The sequence below is a fragment of the Prionailurus bengalensis genome, chromosome A2, assembly GCF_016509475.1.
Source record: "Prionailurus bengalensis isolate Pbe53 chromosome A2, Fcat_Pben_1.1_paternal_pri, whole genome shotgun sequence".
Taxonomy (NCBI): Eukaryota; Metazoa; Chordata; class Mammalia; order Carnivora; family Felidae; genus Prionailurus; species Prionailurus bengalensis.
This window is the reverse complement of record NC_057348.1, coordinates 97,732,991-97,751,299: the sequence shown is the minus strand read 5'-3', so window position 1 is coordinate 97,751,299 and position 18,309 is coordinate 97,732,991. Positions and strand designations below refer to the sequence as shown.

The 18,309-nt window shown below is 34.2% G+C and overlaps 1 protein-coding gene across 13 annotated transcripts in view; it reads right to left on the bottom strand.

Moving 5' to 3' along the window:
- The window catches only part of PPP1R9A (protein phosphatase 1 regulatory subunit 9A), a 320,221-nt gene that overhangs the window by 89,324 nt on the left and 212,588 nt on the right, over window positions 1–18,309 (bottom strand). For 8 of the 13 annotated variants that reach the window (XM_043588903.1, XM_043588901.1, XM_043588909.1 and 5 more), the window contains exons 6-8: window positions 7,046–7,181; window positions 3,099–3,161; window positions 2,009–2,074 (exon numbers count right to left, since the gene is read on the bottom strand). In XM_043588903.1, coding sequence (XP_043444838.1) covers window positions 2,009–2,074; window positions 3,099–3,161; window positions 7,046–7,181 — 265 coding nt within the window. The remainder of the gene's footprint in view (window positions 1–2,008; window positions 2,075–3,098; window positions 3,162–7,045; window positions 7,182–18,309) is intronic. The other 5 variants (XM_043588907.1, XM_043588910.1, XM_043588914.1 and 2 more) reach the window with 1 other exon arrangement.

The window sequence follows — 18,309 nt, the reverse complement described above, 5'->3', positions numbered from 1 at the left end:
GTAAAATCCCACAGAAAGGTGCTAAATCCCAAATACCAAAGGACAAGTACAGATTATTCCTCAGTCCCTATCTCTAATCTCTAGTCTTACCAGGTTTGACAATCCTTTTCCCATGTACTCTACGCCAGTCTTGCCTCCTTATTTCAGATTATGCTCCTAACTAAATTTTATTCTCCTCATTTAACTCTATTCTCCAATTTTCATCTTAACGTCCTTTGAGTGATTCAATTCAGTTCAATTTCTTGGCTTCCTCTAATCTGCCCAGCGCTAGGCTCAGGCTGGTATGTATTAAAAATCAACCAGCTACTGAAACCTGTCACTGAAGAGATTATAAACTAGTGGGGGATATTTATGGGTAAATAATGGTAGAGAGAGATGTGCAGTACTATTGACTCATACAGAAAAGGGGCCCCAGCCCAGCTGAGACAGTCTAAGATGGTTTTGTAGAGAAGACACATGAAACCTAAACTGAGCCCTGAAAAGTAAACAGGATCACCGGGCATACAAGGGCAACCAAGAATGAGTGCAGGGAATGGCATTCCAGGAAGAGAAGAGAGAAGGAGCAGAGGCATGGCGAAGCCACAGGATCCCTCGGGCCCACTGGACAGTAAGGCTGATAAGGCCCATCTCCAGTGGTGTCTTTTTATATCCTATAACTTTTTGGTATAAAACTATATTCAACTTACAAATATTCTTAAAGTTGGAAAAATATTGTCATTCCTGTTATTTCTGTGACATCTCTAACACTGCAAAGCCTGTTCGTCACTGTACTATAGAATTGTTCTAGCATGATTTCTAGGATGTACAAAGTCTATATTCTCAGAGAAATTTAATGGCATAGAAAATTTGATAGAGTTTATTTAGTATTTTGTAACTCACTCATGAATAAATATCATCACAATGTGATAGGTGGAAAGAAAATAACATGAAGATATTCAAATCACTTGCATTACGATAAAATAAAGAAAATAAGCTACAAAAAAGATGACAATATTTAGGCAAAGGTTTCTATTTTAACCTCTATCTTCCCTTGACACTATCCATCTTCCTGTCTGTGCTCAATATTATAAATAATAATTTTTTCACATACAAAGAATATATTTCTAAAGAAGATCTTTCAAGTATAGGAGGATGTCTAACTCCAGGAGATGGTGTGTGTGTGTGTGTATACGTTTACACTGCTTAGGCTAGATCAAGCATGGATACAATCTTCATCTAAATGTTTTCCAAGCATCTTATGATTCTAGGTTTCAATGACAACGACCAGTACTGTAGATTTGGGGATCACAAACTAAAGGGTGTAATTAAATTTAATGGTTTTAAAGATCCAAATTGGAGTCTATAAACAAGTTGTTAAAAAGGTCTTATATTTCTCCTATTCTTCAGGCTCCTCTTATCACCATAATCCAATCTCCACTTTAAACATACTTGACTTCCATTTTTAAGCTCTCCCATTTCTGTTACTAGCAGCTAAAGATAGTGAGAATTATTTTGTCACTTGAAGTGTAATACGTTTTTTAGACATTTTCCTATGTCCACTGTGTAAATCATGCAAATAAGTACTTGTATAATTTAAAGATACTGTGCATTTAGTTTTTTGAAAAATTAAAAACTCTATATCCAAAGATTATTTTCTAAAATAACAACAATGGATTTAAAAACACTGTATTGTATAAACATTATACAGCCTTGTTATTGGGTATCTTTTTCTTCCCCTTTAATATAAATTACAAAATACTTAAAGTGTTAAGGGTTAAAAACATCCATGGTTAAACGTTAAGGATTGAGTCCAACTTGCAGAACCTGTACCTGTAATACGTGCTATATTTCAGAATTAAATATTATTTTTCAAATGATAATTTCTCCAACTATCATTCAACATAGAAAACACACGGCTCTAGAGTTCTTCTGAGCACACAGCTAGTTAATAAGACACATAGAATATTTAATTTCACACAGGAAGCAGAAAAGTACAGGTAAGCATTATTTTCCACCAAAAAAAACAAACCTTAAGGAAATAGTTGTTATTGTTATTGCAGTTGCCAGACACTCCTTGCAATTCAGCCACAGTGTTCTAAAACAGTTGACAGCAAAAATTAAACAAGGCTTTTTCCCTGTTAAAGAGAGCAGCCTAATGATAAAGGACAGAAAAAACACTGAAGTTCTGGTGCCTGCTATAACACAAACGTTTGAGAACTGAGAGAATGCCCCCCGCTCATAGGTTCTCAACATTAAGAACAGTATAAACTCAATCCACATTATTAAAAGGCCATCCATAGTAACTGCAATCTCTTTTTCACACAACATAAGCTGTTTCCAACCAGGAACAGCAAACAGCAGGAGTCAAATTTAATGTTATCCCTGTAATACTTTTCACCTAAAAATTATATTCTTATAAATCATTCAACACTTATGCAAACCACAGCTTCTACTATATTTCTGTCTCTAATTATTAATGTTATTAATGTTAACACAAGCAATAAAAATGCATATCCATGTAGGCAGCTGCTCTAAATCATATTCAGTACTTTAAAAGGTTCTAAAAACTAAACTACTGTTCTCATGATATAGTTATAATGATATTAATTCCAGTAATGAAAAAAATTATGGAAGTGAGATTAAATTATGCTTTAAGAGAAGGAGCCTCGGTTTCTAGAGTGATGATTAACCTTGTTATAAACTACTGCCCGAAGAGACTCTGAAATAACACCTATAATCTAAGATTTTAAAATGTAATAAACATAATATTTTAAGAGTATATTTAAAGAAGCAAACCAAAATAATCATATAAGTGCAAAGTGCATGTAAAATAGTTTATTTGAATGTGAACGACCATATGTATTTCTTAATTCAAAAAAGTGGTACAGCACCAGTTCATACTTCATTTCTAGTCTGAGCCCAACTGTATTTCACATTGCATAGTGATCTTGGATAGAAACATCTACCTACAATTTACATACATGACCCATGTTACACAAAACATATTTCAAAATTACATCATCCCACCATTGAAAGGCTAGACATTGATAGTTGTGGAGTATGACAGGAGATTAAATTTGTTATTGAAAATTAAAATCTAGTTGAAAAATTTACCATACCCCCAGAATTTCGTGGGATAGTGCTGACTGTGTGAGGGGCTTACTGAAATCCTCCATCGTTACCTTCCAGATTGTTAAAGAAAGAAAGAAAGAAAGAAAGAAAAAGAAATGAACAATAATTCTATTATTCAGAAATGCAGTTGCTAATTACAGATATATTCAGATCTATATTTCAATTATTCAGATTTAATCTTCCTCTTCTTTACAGGATCCTGCCCTTTACTCTTCAGGCTTTTACTCTTCTCTGCTCTTCAGGCAGAGCCCTTTTTATTTATTTATTTATTTTTATCACAATGTTTAACAGAGAGTAACCAGAAACAGGAATGTAAATTAAAATTGATTTGGTTGTTTGCTTACTTTAAACTCTTCTGGTTTAAATATTCGGGAAAAAATCATAAAGAGCAGAGATTTCAATAAAGTTTGGGAATTATCTATAAATTTTGAATTCTGCTGAATTACCACTTATAATTTCCTAAAGCATTAAAACAGCTATATGCAAGCACACACTATACATGATGAGGTATTCTTAATCCTAAATATGGTTTTGATAGAGAACTACTGTACTTTTACAATTTCAGGATATATTTCTCACATTGCAATGTTTTCCCCACAGGCAATTCAAGCAAGCAACTCCCCTCTGTCAATATGACAAGTTCCAAGTTAGAATCAACCTTGGATGATTTGACCCAAACCAGAAGCTATCTATCCTTCAGTAGACAATGCTGATCTAAGCGCTGGCTCTGGAAATTAGTTGGATGAACTCGGTTGTCCTGCATTTAATTAGAGGTTTTCCTGGCTGGCCCAGGGAATGTCCCAGGGGATATTGTGAAATAAAAATGATTCTAACTTTGAAATCACAAGATGATTCCATAAATGATAAGAAAAGTGAGAAGCCAAGTGATTGATTACACAATTCAGAATTAACAATGATGTGTAAATCAATACATTGTTCAATTACATATAAAATTAACTCAGTTATTCAAGGACCATTTACCCACTGGATAACCAATATTGGTCCTTCTCACCTTCATTATGTCTGTTGGCCATTTTACTTTTCATTAACAAAGAGGGAGAGAGTAAATAAAAAATAGGGGCATACCACTTAAGTTGATTTAACACTATTTGGTACTATTAGTAAAAAAATTAAATCAAGGAGATAAAATACGCAAGAGTGGATTTTCATTATTTGTACAGCTTCATTTCTCCTATGCACAGAAAATTAACAGTTGGTTTTAACTGAGCATGTTTTGGCAACACACAAGAAAGGGAGAATTATAAGTCAGAGAGGAGCATGAGAAAGAGACAAAGAAAAAGACTCCTTGACCTTTTCAGTAAAGTGAAGGTTACTTGGAATAACATAGTAGCAAGCATCTGATTTCTATTTCTACAACTTGAAGACAAAAGAAAAAGTTTAACCTAGAGCTAAACTCTAACTTAAAAAACAAAATCATATACTCAATTATTCTTCTCTAAAGTCCTGTCTTCACAGGATACTTAGGGATTATCTACCTAGAATAAGATTAATTCTCCAAGCACTTGATTCCCCCATTATTAGAAATACGGAATAAAGAATCACATAACCTAAGTATTACAAGAAACTCCATCACTCGAAACAGGAATCCTCTTTCCAACATCTCTTGTTCCCCAGTTATTCTGTGTGTGCCTGAACAAAGACAGACCCATCAGCCCACTCCATTCAAAAACAGCGAAGTGTTGTAAAAAGTCCCAACTTTGGAGACAGGAAGACTCTATTCCCATACTAAATCTGCCAACTATTGGCTGTATGACTAGAAAAAGCCTCATTTGCTTTGTTTGCCTCATTTTTAGAAAAAAAAGTCTCTTCTGTGTGCTGTAAAGATTATATGAAATCATCCAGGGAAATGCACCTTGCAAAGTGCCAGGCACTGAATATTTATTTACCTTCCTTAGTCCTGAAAAATACCTGCTCAGGTGACAATCAACTTTGCTTTCTTTAAAAAAAAACTAGGCAAACAAAAAAAAATCTTTATGATGTGCTCTTAGGTATAAAAGTTGAGTAACAAACACTCATTTTGCATTTACTCAAATTGGAGAAAATCTAACATCAAGCAAACAGCTTTAGGGGCCTGAGTTGAAAACTTTTGGGGCTGAATGGAATCAGTTCCTCAAAATAACTGGAAGGATGTAATATGTAGCACATGATCTAAAATTTTCACTAGGAGAGCCTTAAAGAGCTATCTTATTTTACCTCTTTCCTTGTTAGACTTGATGTTTTATTTCACAGATTCATGGACCAGTAAAAGCTAGAAAGAATTCAGAATTTTAGCCCAATCTCTTAAAGCCAAAGATACTGAGGCCCACAGCCTGGGAAGCCTGGCTTCCTCGTCTTCCCCCACTTGATGTCATCAGAACTGCCCCGAACCTCACCTCCAAATTCTTTCTAGCAGAATGAGCAGGTAAAAACCAAACCTGCAGAGAATGTTTCTACAATCCTAAAACAGGCTTGCAGCCAAACCAAATCAGTGTCTCTGATAAAACACAAAACACTAGCACAGAGAACTGAAGACTAATAGGTAAGATGAAAATTTAAATATCTGACAAAATTGGTTTTTTTGCTTTTTAATTTTTAAATCCAAAATAACATTTTCATATGTAATATCTCAGAATAAAAAAAAATACTTGCCATTTCAAATGCACTCTGAAAGTGAAAAGTTAAATCAACTATATAAGATTCTAAGAGACTAATTCATTCACATGAAGACTTTGTAATGTTTATTCTTTGGTCAAAAGTTAACTGATGCACCACTTTTACTTTTCTACTATAATAAATGGAGAATACATCCTCATTAAATTACACTCATACAAAAAACTAATATACATTTGGGTTAAAACATTCCAGACTAAAAATATGTAAAATTTCAATGTCTGTTTATTAATCTTCACTATGCCCTGGCTAGAAACCAAAAAAAAAAAAAAAAAAAAAAAAAAAAAAGCTCTGGAAAAAGAATATATTCAGATGAACAGAGGTTGAATATAAGAAGTTTCACTGTCCTTACATCAGCTGGTATAAATAATATATGTTTTACCTGAATATTTACTATGTTTATGGAGTATGAAATACTAAGATTAAATTATTGATGGATTTTTTTTTGACATGCCAATATGAAACACATGCATGTTTAAACATGTTTATAATAAAGCATGTTGTCCCATTATATCAATGTACATTTGGCATTTACATTAGAAATAGACCAGCATCTGCATTACATTATAACGCACAAGGGTTCCAGAGAGCCATTTTCACTTGGGGGTTAGCTTCTATTCATTTACTTGATCTACAGAGAGCAGGATGCAAAATTATTCCAATATGTATCTACTCTAAGGAATATATGCTGGTGGAAAGGCTTTGTTCTGCATTATGTTAGCACAAATCACAGTGAGCAGATCCAAAGACCTTTCTTCTCCTGGAAAAAAGAAACCTGAAAACACTCAGCATTTTTGAGTACTTTCCTGTGTATGTTTGTGTATGTATGCATGTGTCTTTTTTCAATCAAAATGTTTACTCATTTTTTTTCAAAAAGCATTACAAACTCACTGTAGAAAATTGGGGGGGAAAATCAAAAAAAAATACAAAGCAGAGAGAGAACATCACCAAATTCCAACAATAAAGACAGCTACCATTCGCATCTTGTTTTTTTCGCTCTTTTTTGTTTCAGTGAATTTCTTTTAATAGCACAAAGAGGACTTCCTTGACTCCAAAGTCTTCATGCTGTAAATAGGATACCATTACTTGATTCATCAGTTAATAACAAATGTAAGTAATATTTATTTTCTGTGGAGTTGAATGTAGACACGTTCTCCTTGAGAAACTGCAAAGAACCTATCCTACTTTTTCCAGGAAAAGAGTTTTGTAAAGTAGGAACACGGTGGGAAGAAAGGCAGGAAGGATGTTTGCAAGCGCCGCTTACCTCATCATCGTCGGCGTCGTACTGGGCATAGTGCTGTTCCAGCAGCTCTCTCTGGCGCCTTTCTTGTTCCAGCGTCTGGCTTATCAACTGGGCAACCTCACTCACTTGTCCTGGCTTTTCTCGCCCAATAACAAATCTGTAGGAAGGTGAAAGGAGACTAATACAGTAAGACTCTCCAGGCAGAAAGGAGTGCTAAGAAAAAGTAACTAAGCTTGATAGTTCATCATGGTCCATCAAGGCTCAAGAACATAATATCACAACGCACTCTAAATGGTATGCCTGGGCGGGGAGGGGAGGTTCGCTGAGCAACTGAACAGGTTACTCCAGACACAGCCCAAAGGAAAAGAAAGGGGAAAGGTAAAGGACAATAAACAAATTACTTTGGGAGAAGACAAAAGAGATGTAATCCATTCTACAGTACTTCATACATTTTTGATGCCCTACAAAGTGGAAGCAAACTCATAATTTCCCATACAATTGGACTTGAGAATCATTTCCACAACACTGTCCTCTTTACAATGCAAAAACTGCTTCAAAAACATGCCTTAGGTGGGTAAGTGAAGAGGGGCATTAACTTTTGCTAAGTTACTATAACTTTGGAGATACAAAAAAGAAGGGGAAAGAAAAGAAAAACTAAAGGAGAGGTGATAAATTTGAAAATTCACTTTTGGAGAAAGAGGCGCTATGAGGAAGGGTGTGGTTTCAAGAAATAAAGGGACAAAGGAAATATCTGTTCATATTAATTACTGTAAGAAAAAAAGTATAAAGTAAAAAGAAGGGAAGTCATTTACTTATCGCAAGCTACAGTTACTTATGATACATCCTTATCAATACTATGTGTCTGGCTCAACAAATTCATATTCACTTCTTTACATCTTTTCACACTAATATATGGCTATTTTTCTAAAAATATATGAGTAGTACACATGATTTAGATTTAGTTTCTATATATCATTTAATTTCATTATTTTGGATGTGTCTCTGTTTAATCTTGTTTCTATACTTAGAACTGACGCTTTCCTCTGCTTACAATAGATTGCTATGTTTGATCATAAGTTTAAATGAAATATACCACCATTCTCCGTACAAATGCACTAAAAGTCAAAATTTTTATACTTAGATGTTAGTAATTGTCTTTATAGCAGTATTTTTATGTAGTTTCAAACAGGATTCTGAAATCTTTCTCAGGTGCTCATTTATCACTTGACTTTTTTTCCTAGGGGATCAACTATAAGTAGAATTTGTAACTTCTCTAATTTCCATCCTTATTCATCCTATAATTTACACATAATAAAATGCATCTATTTTAAATGTGCAATTTGATAAGTCTGACTAACGTATAAAACTGTAATCACCACATCAACAAAGATATAGAAAATGTCTATCAACCTAAAATATCCCATTTCCTTTTCTGGTAAATCCTCCTCACCCTGAGCCCATATTAGATTTGTTTTTTCTATAGTTTCATAAAAATGGAATCACAGAGTGTCTCACTTCTTTGGCTTCCCATAATGTTTTGGAGACTTATCCATGCTGTTTCAAGTATCAATAATTCATTCCTTTTTATTATTCCTGGTACCAGATGTACTACATTTGGCTTACCTATTCTTCTATTGATGGATAGTCGAGTTGCATTTTGGATATTATGGGCAAAGTTAGTGTAAACATTTGTGTGCCAACCTTTGTGGGGACATGGATTTTCATTTCCCTTAGACAAATAACTAATAGTGGAATTAATGTTGTATGGTAGTATATGCTCAGCTTTTAAAGAAATAGCTAACTGCGTTTTCGAAGTCGTGGCACCATTTTATATTCCTATTAGCAAAGCATGAAAATTACAGTTGCTCTACATCCTCATCAACACTTAGTTTCGTCTTTTTACCTTACACTTTAAACCTTATAATGGTTTTAATTTCCAATGCTTTGATGACCAATTATAATGTGTGTATCTTTTCATGCACTTATTGACCATTCATATATCTTTTCCAGTGAAATACCTTTTCAAATCTTTTGCCAATTAAAAAAAAAACTGGTTGTCTGGCTTTTTACTATTGAGCTGTAATGGTTCCTTATATATTCTGGATGCATATCCTCATCTATCTATACTCTAAATAACAAATACACATAGATACATACAAATAATGCATGTATATCTGTCTGTCTGATTTATTATCTTCTCCCAATCTGTGGTTTGCCTCTTAATTTTCTTAACTGTGTCTTTCAAGGAAGTCCAATTTATCATTTTTTAAAAGATTTGTCCCTTTTGTTTCCTCAGAAATCTTTGCCTCATTTAAGATAGATAAGATTTTTCCTATTTTTCTTTTCTTCTAGAAGTGTTAATGTTTTGATTTTATCTTATGTCTTTATTATCTTTCAAATTAATTTCCATGCATGATATATGATAAAGGTAGAGTTTCATTATTTTCCAAATAGATAACCAGCTGTTTTAACACCATTTGTTGAAAAAACTATTCAGTACTGCCACTGAATTACTTCAGCACATTTGTTGAAAATCGGTTGACTATATACCTGTGGGCTGATTTTTGGACTTTTCCAATCTATTCTATTGGTGTATTTATCCTTGTGCCAATACCACACTGCCTCGATTACTGTATAGTAAATCTTGAAACTAGGTGGTGTGAATTTTCCAACTCTGTGTATCTTTTCCCAAATTATTTTGACTACTCTTATAAGTTATCTGCATTTTAATATAAATGTTATAGTCAGCTTATCAATTTCTTTTAAAAGCCCACTGATGTTTGATTTGGGATTGCTTTGAATCTATAGATCCATTTGTGGAAAACTGACATCCTAATATTGAGCTGATCCATGAAGATGGTGCATGTCTGTATTTATTTAGGTTTTCTTTACTTTCTTTCAGTAATACGCTCCAGTGCTCAGTGTAAGGTTGTGGCTATAGTTTGTTAAATTTACCTCTATTCATGCTTTTTCAAGTTATTGTAAGTGGTATGGATTTTTAAATTTGTTTCTGATTGTTTCTAGAATGGAGATAAAATTGATTTTTGAATTTTGGCCTTGTATTTTGTGACTTTGCTACACTCACTTATTAATCATAGATTTTTAGAGATTCCTTAGAATTTTTCCATATATAAGATCATACCCACTATGAAGACATTTTTATTTCTTCTTTCTTTCTTTCTTTCTTTCTTTCTTTCTTTCTTTCTTTCTTTCTCTCTCTTGGAGATACTCAGTTTCTATGATGGAAGATACATAAAGTCTCTAATATGCCCAACTAATCTAGACATATAATGACTATCTTGAATTCATTATATTTTTGGTTAAAAGTCAGAAATGATATATAAACATAAAGCAATTAATAAACTCATATCCTCAAATGATAGATTTAGGAAAACCTAGATTGACCCTTTATGTTTCTTCAAATGCATACCAAAGTGGGGTTTGAGGGAGTATCACTTACCTACTAGAAAGCTGACAGGAGCTTGAAGGAAGCAATTAATGTACCAAACGCTATTAATGGAAAATAGTAGCCAAGCTCAAAGTAAAAGGTAAATAAGAATTCACATTCATTTAAGTCATCAACTCTTTAAACTTATTTGAAAATTACATTGTCAGATCTTTCAGTTGAACAGTTTTCCCTAAGAATGCAGGAGTTTATTTCCTCTGCAAGGCAAGTATTTAAAATTACTCTTATCACAATTCAGGGAGAGAAATAGATAAGATTTGGTTCACTTGCCAATGAGTTGGAACCAGTGCTGATGGTTCTAGAGGTGAATGAAGGAGTCATTGGTGAGAAACTTCAAAGTAGAAAATTATTTTTAAGGCCCAAATTACAATATTAGAGTATATCATATATATTAAATTATATAATTATATAATAAATCAAAATTCCAATACAATGTGCAAGCTTTTTCCTGTCCTCAAAACATGATCTCTAATTCCAACCTGGAATTATTCGTGATGCTAAAACTAAAACAAAAAAAAAAACCTCCCCCCCCCCAAATATATGCATAATCAATGTTTCAGAGGAAATAAGAATTGTTCCATACTATATAAGAAACCAGCATTTTAAACAAGAAGGCATAGTTGCTCAAATCACAGCATGGCTTTCTGAATTTGCCCTACAATTTAACATTATTCACTATTTTCCCAATATTAGTCTGTATTCAAAATTACTTTACAGTCTGAAAAAATAAAAGTGATTTGTAATTGTACATAAAATAGTCCATCTCACGAAATACACTTTTTAAAGTGTTATATTAAAGTACATGTCTTCATTCAGGCAGCTATTTGGGGTAGCATTATAGCACACATCTTTAAAACCTTATAATCTAGTATAATTTATAATTCATATATGCAGTAGAAGAATGTCATTTTGATAAGTATGGTTCAGAGCAAAAGCACCCAGAAGTGGAACTAAACTAATCTGCGTGCCTGATTTTTCCCTCATGTGATAACTGGCATCTACTTCATGTGTCTAAAGGAGCAATAAAAGAATAATAGATGGTATAGGGGTGCTTGGGTGGCTCAGTCAGTTAAACATCCAACTCTTGGTTTTGGCTCAGGTCATGATCTCACATTTTGTGAGTCAGAGCCCTGCATGGAATTCCTAGATGACAGCACGGAGCCTGCTTGGGATTCTCTCTCTTCTTTGCTCTCTGCCCCTCCCTAGGCTCTCTCTCTCTCTCTCTCTCTCTCTCTCTCTCTCTCTCTCCCTCTCAAAGTAAATGTTTTTTTAAAGTTTTATTTACTTTTGAGAGAGACAGAGCATGAGCAGGGGAGGGGCAGAGAGAAAGAGAGAGAGAGAGAGAGAGAGAGTGAGTCCAAAGTGGCTTAGGCTCTGAGCTGTCAGCACAGAGCCTGATGAGGGGATTGAACCCCTGGGTTATGACCTGAGCTGAAGTTGGTCACTTAACAAACTGAGCCACCCGGGCCGCACAATAAATAAACTTTTTTTAAAAATGTGGTACAGACATGAAAGGATGTTAGGCACTATTACTATTCTGAGGAAAGTGATAAAATCTCCCACTTGGAAAATGTGTAACATTCAAATTACCTTTCTATGTGTTCTTAAATATTTGGTCCATTTTAAAGGTGTCTTTATAAATATGGACTCCTGTATCTGTGTGTGTACAATATAGCACATGTAGAATTGGGCAGAAGATGCAAATTTTAAAGTAAGGTTATTATTTTAATTATGAGTTTGCACTATAGATATGCTGTGATAGTTTAATTTAGGGGTTAAAAGTGTCTGTAAAAGGGAGAAAAGGTTTTGATAGGACAAATTCACTAAGCCATAAACATGACAGTATGACCAGCTCTGTGACCTTGAATGTATTAACATTTTCTAATCCTCTGTTCCCATATTGTAATAAAATGAATGTAACTTAAATATTATGTAATACATACAAAAAGATTAACTAAGGACCTGGTGCCTAGAGAGTATTTAACAAATGTTTACTGTTGTTTTTACCTGCATAATGTATTAATAGCTAGATAGAGTTGAACACCTTTAAAAGTACTATCTGTGCACCCTGTCCCAGTTACCTCTTATTTGAATCACACTAGATTTGAAAACAGAGTAGTTTTTTGAGAATCAACCACAGTAAAGATAAAATATCTGCACTAACGTGTGTTCTGAGAAACTTAATTTCAGTTACCACTGAAATATAAAAGTATACATTATATGCTCACTTTAAATTGAATTTTTTCAGTCTTCAAAAATGTAACAATTAATAAAGTCAGCAACAATCAGTCCCTCTAAACATGTGACCAAATCAACTGATATTTCCGCACAGTTTTGGTTTATATTTTAGACATTGTCTCCAACTGAAATGACATGCATGTAGTCAAACCATCCAGTTAAATCATCTGTATTTTTTCTTGTTACTATCTAAATTTGTTTACTTTGCTTAACATTCAAATTACCTTTCTATATGTTCTTAAATATTTGGTCTTTTTATTTTTAGCTATAAAGCATGAGATAACAGAAGCCAAACTGTAATGGATATTTAAATTAAAAGTTGGGTATTTACTAGGGTTATAATTGACAAATAAAGGCTAAAACTAAAATATAGAATTAGGATTTATGTGTTCAGCATGGCTTTTTTCTGGTGTTTCAAACAATCATCTTGTTTTGATGTGAATTATTTTAGTAAGAACTGCCCCCTCTCCCCCTCAGGCTGAGATACAAGAGGTAAAGACAGATAAATCAGGTTTCCTTTTTCTTTTCATCTATTATCAGACCAAGCCATGTTCATGCACTGTCCCTTAGAGTTCAGATGACGAGATTACACAGGTTTCATCTGATTAGTTTATTGAATTCTCTGGTGAACTGTCACACAAAAACTAAACAACTATAAAATTGCATTTACAATTTGCTGAATTGAAATCATAAAGATCCTACATGTTCAGTGTAAATGATGTGAGAAGTTATGTTGAAAACTGATGAGTTGTGAGTGTCTTGTTTTTCAGACATGTTATTCCAATAAAAGTGATATACCAGTCAAAAATGGCACTTAACTGATGTCAAAACTTAAAACTTTTTCACGTAGAATGAAGCAAGTCGGTAAGATGAAAAGCCATAATAGGATATAGTAATTAGTGTTCATATAATCAATCCTTTCATTAAGATTTTTAACAAATATTTATTTTGCACACAACAAAAACCTACAAGATGTATTTTAAAAACAAGAAAAGTAGATCCATAACATCTCTTCTCATTATACTGGAGTCTTGGATCACAAGGTCACATGATACTTTTAAACATTTGACATTAAACAAATTAAACATTAAACATTAAACAAATGAGAAAATGTCTCATTTTTTTCTGTTTGATCACATTTTATGGCCTTACTCTGAACTTGACAGCTTTGAAAATACTTGACTTAATTGTTTTCACTAAGATTTGTGTTACTATCTAGAGGCAAAAGTCCTACACAACCAAGGTTTTGACTCTTTTTGTACTTGGATACTCTTACATATTTCTCCTTTCTATATTAAGATTTGGATTAATATAATAATACTTTTTATTTAACATTAACATTTTTTTAAATTCATCTAGGAAAATGTTTGCTCTTAAAAGCTAGACCTTTCTCAGGGGCACCTGTGGCTTAGTCAGTTAAGCACCAGACTTTGGCTCAGGTCATGATCTTGCAGTTTGTGAGTTTAAGCCCTTCGTCGGGCTCTGTGTTGACAGCTCAGAGCCTAGAGCCTGCTTCGGTTTCTGTGTCTCCCTCTGTCTCTGCCCCTGGCTGCTCACACTCTACCTTTCTCTCTCTCTCTCAAAAATAAATAAACGTCAAAAAAAAAAAAAAAAAGCTAGACCTTTCTCTGACTGACTTATTTCACTTAGCACAATACCCTCCAGTTCCATCTAAGTTGCTGCAAATGGCAGGATTTCATTCTTTCTCATTGCCAAGTAGTATTGCACTATATATATAGACCACATCTTCTTTATCCATTCATCAGTTGATGGACATTTGGGCTCTTTTCATAATTTGGTTATTGTTGAAAGTGCTACTACTATAAACGTTGGGGTACATGTGCCCCTACGAATCAATACTCCTTCATATGTTTTCACTCATATGTGGAACTTGAGAAACTTACCAGAATACCATGGGGTAAAGGGAAGGAGAAAAAATAGTTTCAAACAGAGAGGGAGGCAAACCATAAGAGACTCTTTTTTTTTTAAAACGTTTTATTTATTTTTGAGACAGAGAGAGACAGAGCATGAACGGGGGAGGGGCAGAGAGAGAGGGAGACACAGAATCTGAAACAGGATCCAGGCTCTGAGCCGTCAGCCCAGAGCCTGACACGGGGCTCGAACTCACGGACCGCGAGATCGTGACCTGAGCTGAAGTCGGACGCTTAACTGACTGAGCCACCCAGGCACCCCCATAAGAGACTCTTAAATACAGAGAACAAACTGAGGGTTGATTGGGGGGATTCTGGGAGAGGGGAAAATGGGTGATGGGCATTGAGGAAGGCACTTGTTGGGATGAGCACGGGGTCTTGTATGTAAGTGATGAATCCTGGGAATCTACCGCTGAAGCCTAGAGCACACTGTATACACTGTACATTAGCTAACTTGACAATAAATTATATATATTTTTTAAAAAGCTAGCCTTTAAATATCTAGATCTGAAATATTTAAACTTAAGTGTAAGCATTACTTCTTGAAATGAATGTTCTATCTAACCAAGTTGTAATTATAAAAACTTTTTTCTGCCACTATATTTCAATATAGTAGTTGAATTTCAAAGTAGTTGAATTCTTAAAAAACAAAAACAAAAACAAAAAACATTGCCTAACCCATGCTACTTCAAGGACTATACACTACGTAATAGGTATAAACTTAAATATGTTCTAAAAGTGTTATACCTTCTCAAGAAGTGACGTTTCTCTATTTTAAAGTTAGCTTTGATGTTTCAGGTTTAAATATTTACACATACAACAATTTAAAATAAAATATTTTAAGTGTTAATCTGTAAAAATTGGCATCAGAAAATGTCTCATTAAGCCAAAGTCCCCTTTAAAACAATTTTTTGAAATCTCCACTGTTTTTTTTATTTGTTTTAAATGTTTGTTTATTTATTTATGTTTATTTATTTTTGAGAGAGAGAGAGACAGAATGTGAGCAGGGGAAGGGCAGAGAAAGAGAAGACATAGAACCTGAAGCAGGCTCCAGGCTCCAAGTTGTCAGCACAGAACCAAATGTGGGGTTTGAACTCATGACCTGTGAGATCATGACCTGAGGGATCATGACCTGAGCCGAAGTTAGACACTCAACCAACTGAGCCACCCAGGTGTCCTGAAATCTCCACTGTTTTTAATCTTCTTTCTATCACCAGTGGTTGCTGACTACATACACACACACACACACACACACACACACATATATATATACACACACACACATATTTATATGTACATATACATTTACAAAATATATCTATAGATATGCATTTATAATATATATTATAGTATATTTATAGTATATATTATATTTATAGATATACATTTATAATACATATTATATTTATATTATATATTATATATTATAATTATGTATTATATATATTATATATATATACACACACACACACACACATACGTATATTTTAGAACTTATAATATCTATGGTCCCGAATACATAGTAGCTGCTCTTCTTGTCTGACTGCAAGGGAGTAATAATGTAAACACAAAATCTACAAGGACTGAGAATTCCCATGAACATGGTGGTGCCCTCACTGCCCTCCATTACAAATGACACTCCGTTATGCACAATTATAAAATCAAGACTCTGAGAAAAAGTGACACTCTCAATTTCTCTTTGTGCTATAATGGCAACAAAAACCTCATCTTAAAATGATGTGAATGAAGCAAAACATTTCAAGATTTAATGCATTTCAAATGGAAATCTCAGATATACCAATTAAGTAAAGATTTTTTTTAGTTTTCATATTTAGAAATTACATGTCCATTGCACTACTCTAAAGGATATAAAATGCTGATTCAAAGGGGCATACGCACCACAATGTTTAAAGCAGCATTACCAACAATAGCCAAACTATGGAAAGAGCCTAAATGTCCATCGACTGACAAACAGATAAAGATGAGGTATATATACACCATGGAATACTACTCAGTCATCAAAAAGAATGAAATCTTGCCATTTGCAACAATGTGGATAGAACTAGGGTGTAATATGCTAAATGAAATAAGTCAATCAGAGAAGGACAAATACAGTATGATTTTACTCATATGTGGAATTTAAGAAAAAAAACAGATGAACATAGGGGAAAGGAAGGAAAAATAAAATAAGATAAAAATAGGGAGGCAAACCATAATAGACTCTTCCATATAAGGAACAAACTGAGGGCTAATGGAGGGGAGATGAGTGGGAAGATGGGCTACATGGGTGATGGGCATTAAGGACAGCACTTGTTGGGCTGAGCACTGGGTGTTATATGCAAGCGACAAGTCACTAAATTCTACTCCTGAAACCAATAGTACACTATATGTTAACTAACATATATAAAAATAAATAAATAATTACATACATACATACAAACTAAGGTAAACAACTCAGAGAATATTGGTCCTAGAATAGAATGTAAATGTTATAAGAAATTATATAGCAAAAAAGGAAAGGCAGAACGAATAGGAAGTAGCTAAGAATATGAGTGCACTAAATTTGCTTACCTTTTTATTGTTTTATTATTTAAGAATTTATTTGATGTTTATTTATTTTTGAAAGACAGATACAAAGCATGAGTGGGGGAGAAGCAGAGAGGGAGACACAGAATCTGAAGCAGGCTCCAGGCTATGAGCTGTCAGTGCAGAGCTTGATGCGGGGCTCAAACCCACGAATCATGAGATTATGACCTGAGCTGAAGTCTGATGCTTAACTGACTGAGTCACCCAGTCTCCCCTCCTTATCTTTTTAAAGTGGTAAATTAATGATTATTTTATCTAAATAATAAATCTAAAAATAGGAGCTGAATGATAAAAGAATTCAGTTTTTAGCTTCATCCAACAGGACAAAATTGTAAAGCAATAAGGATATTATAATCCCACATGTGTAAGAATGTACATGTATCTGAAATATCTGGAATGACATACACCAAACTGTTAATAGTTATTTCTTTGGGGAATTGGATCCATGTGTGAGAGTGTGTGTGTACGTGTAGGTGGGGAGGTGGTCTCGGGCAAGGAAAACAGTAGACTTTTACCTTTACCTACTCAGTACTGCTTGATTTTTTTTTTTTTTTGGACAAGTATGCCTTACTTTCACAATATAAAAACATTAAACAAATAACAGTAAAAAAAAAAAAAAAGGCGGTGGGGCGTGAGGGCACCCGGGTAGCTTAGTCGGTTGAGAGTCAACTCTTGATTTCAGCTCAGGCCATGATCCCAGGGTCGTGGGATCAAGTCCTGCTTCAGGCTCTGTGCTGAGCACAGAGCCTGCTGAAGATTGTCTCTTTCTCAGGGGTGCCTCAAGGGCTCAGTCAGTTAAACATCTGCCTCGGGTTCAGGTCATAATCTCATGGCTCATGAGTTCAGGCCCCATATCGGGCTCTGTGCTGACAGCTCAGAGCCTGGAGCCTGCTTTGGATTCTGTGTTTCCCTTTCCCTCTGCCCCTCCCCTGCTCATGCTCTGTTTCTCTGTCTCTGTCTCTCTCTCTCCCAAAAATAAAAAAAATAAAAACATTAAAAAAAATTATTTCCTTCTGTCCCTCTCCCTGCTCTCTCTCTCAAGTAAACAAATAAAAAAGAAATTA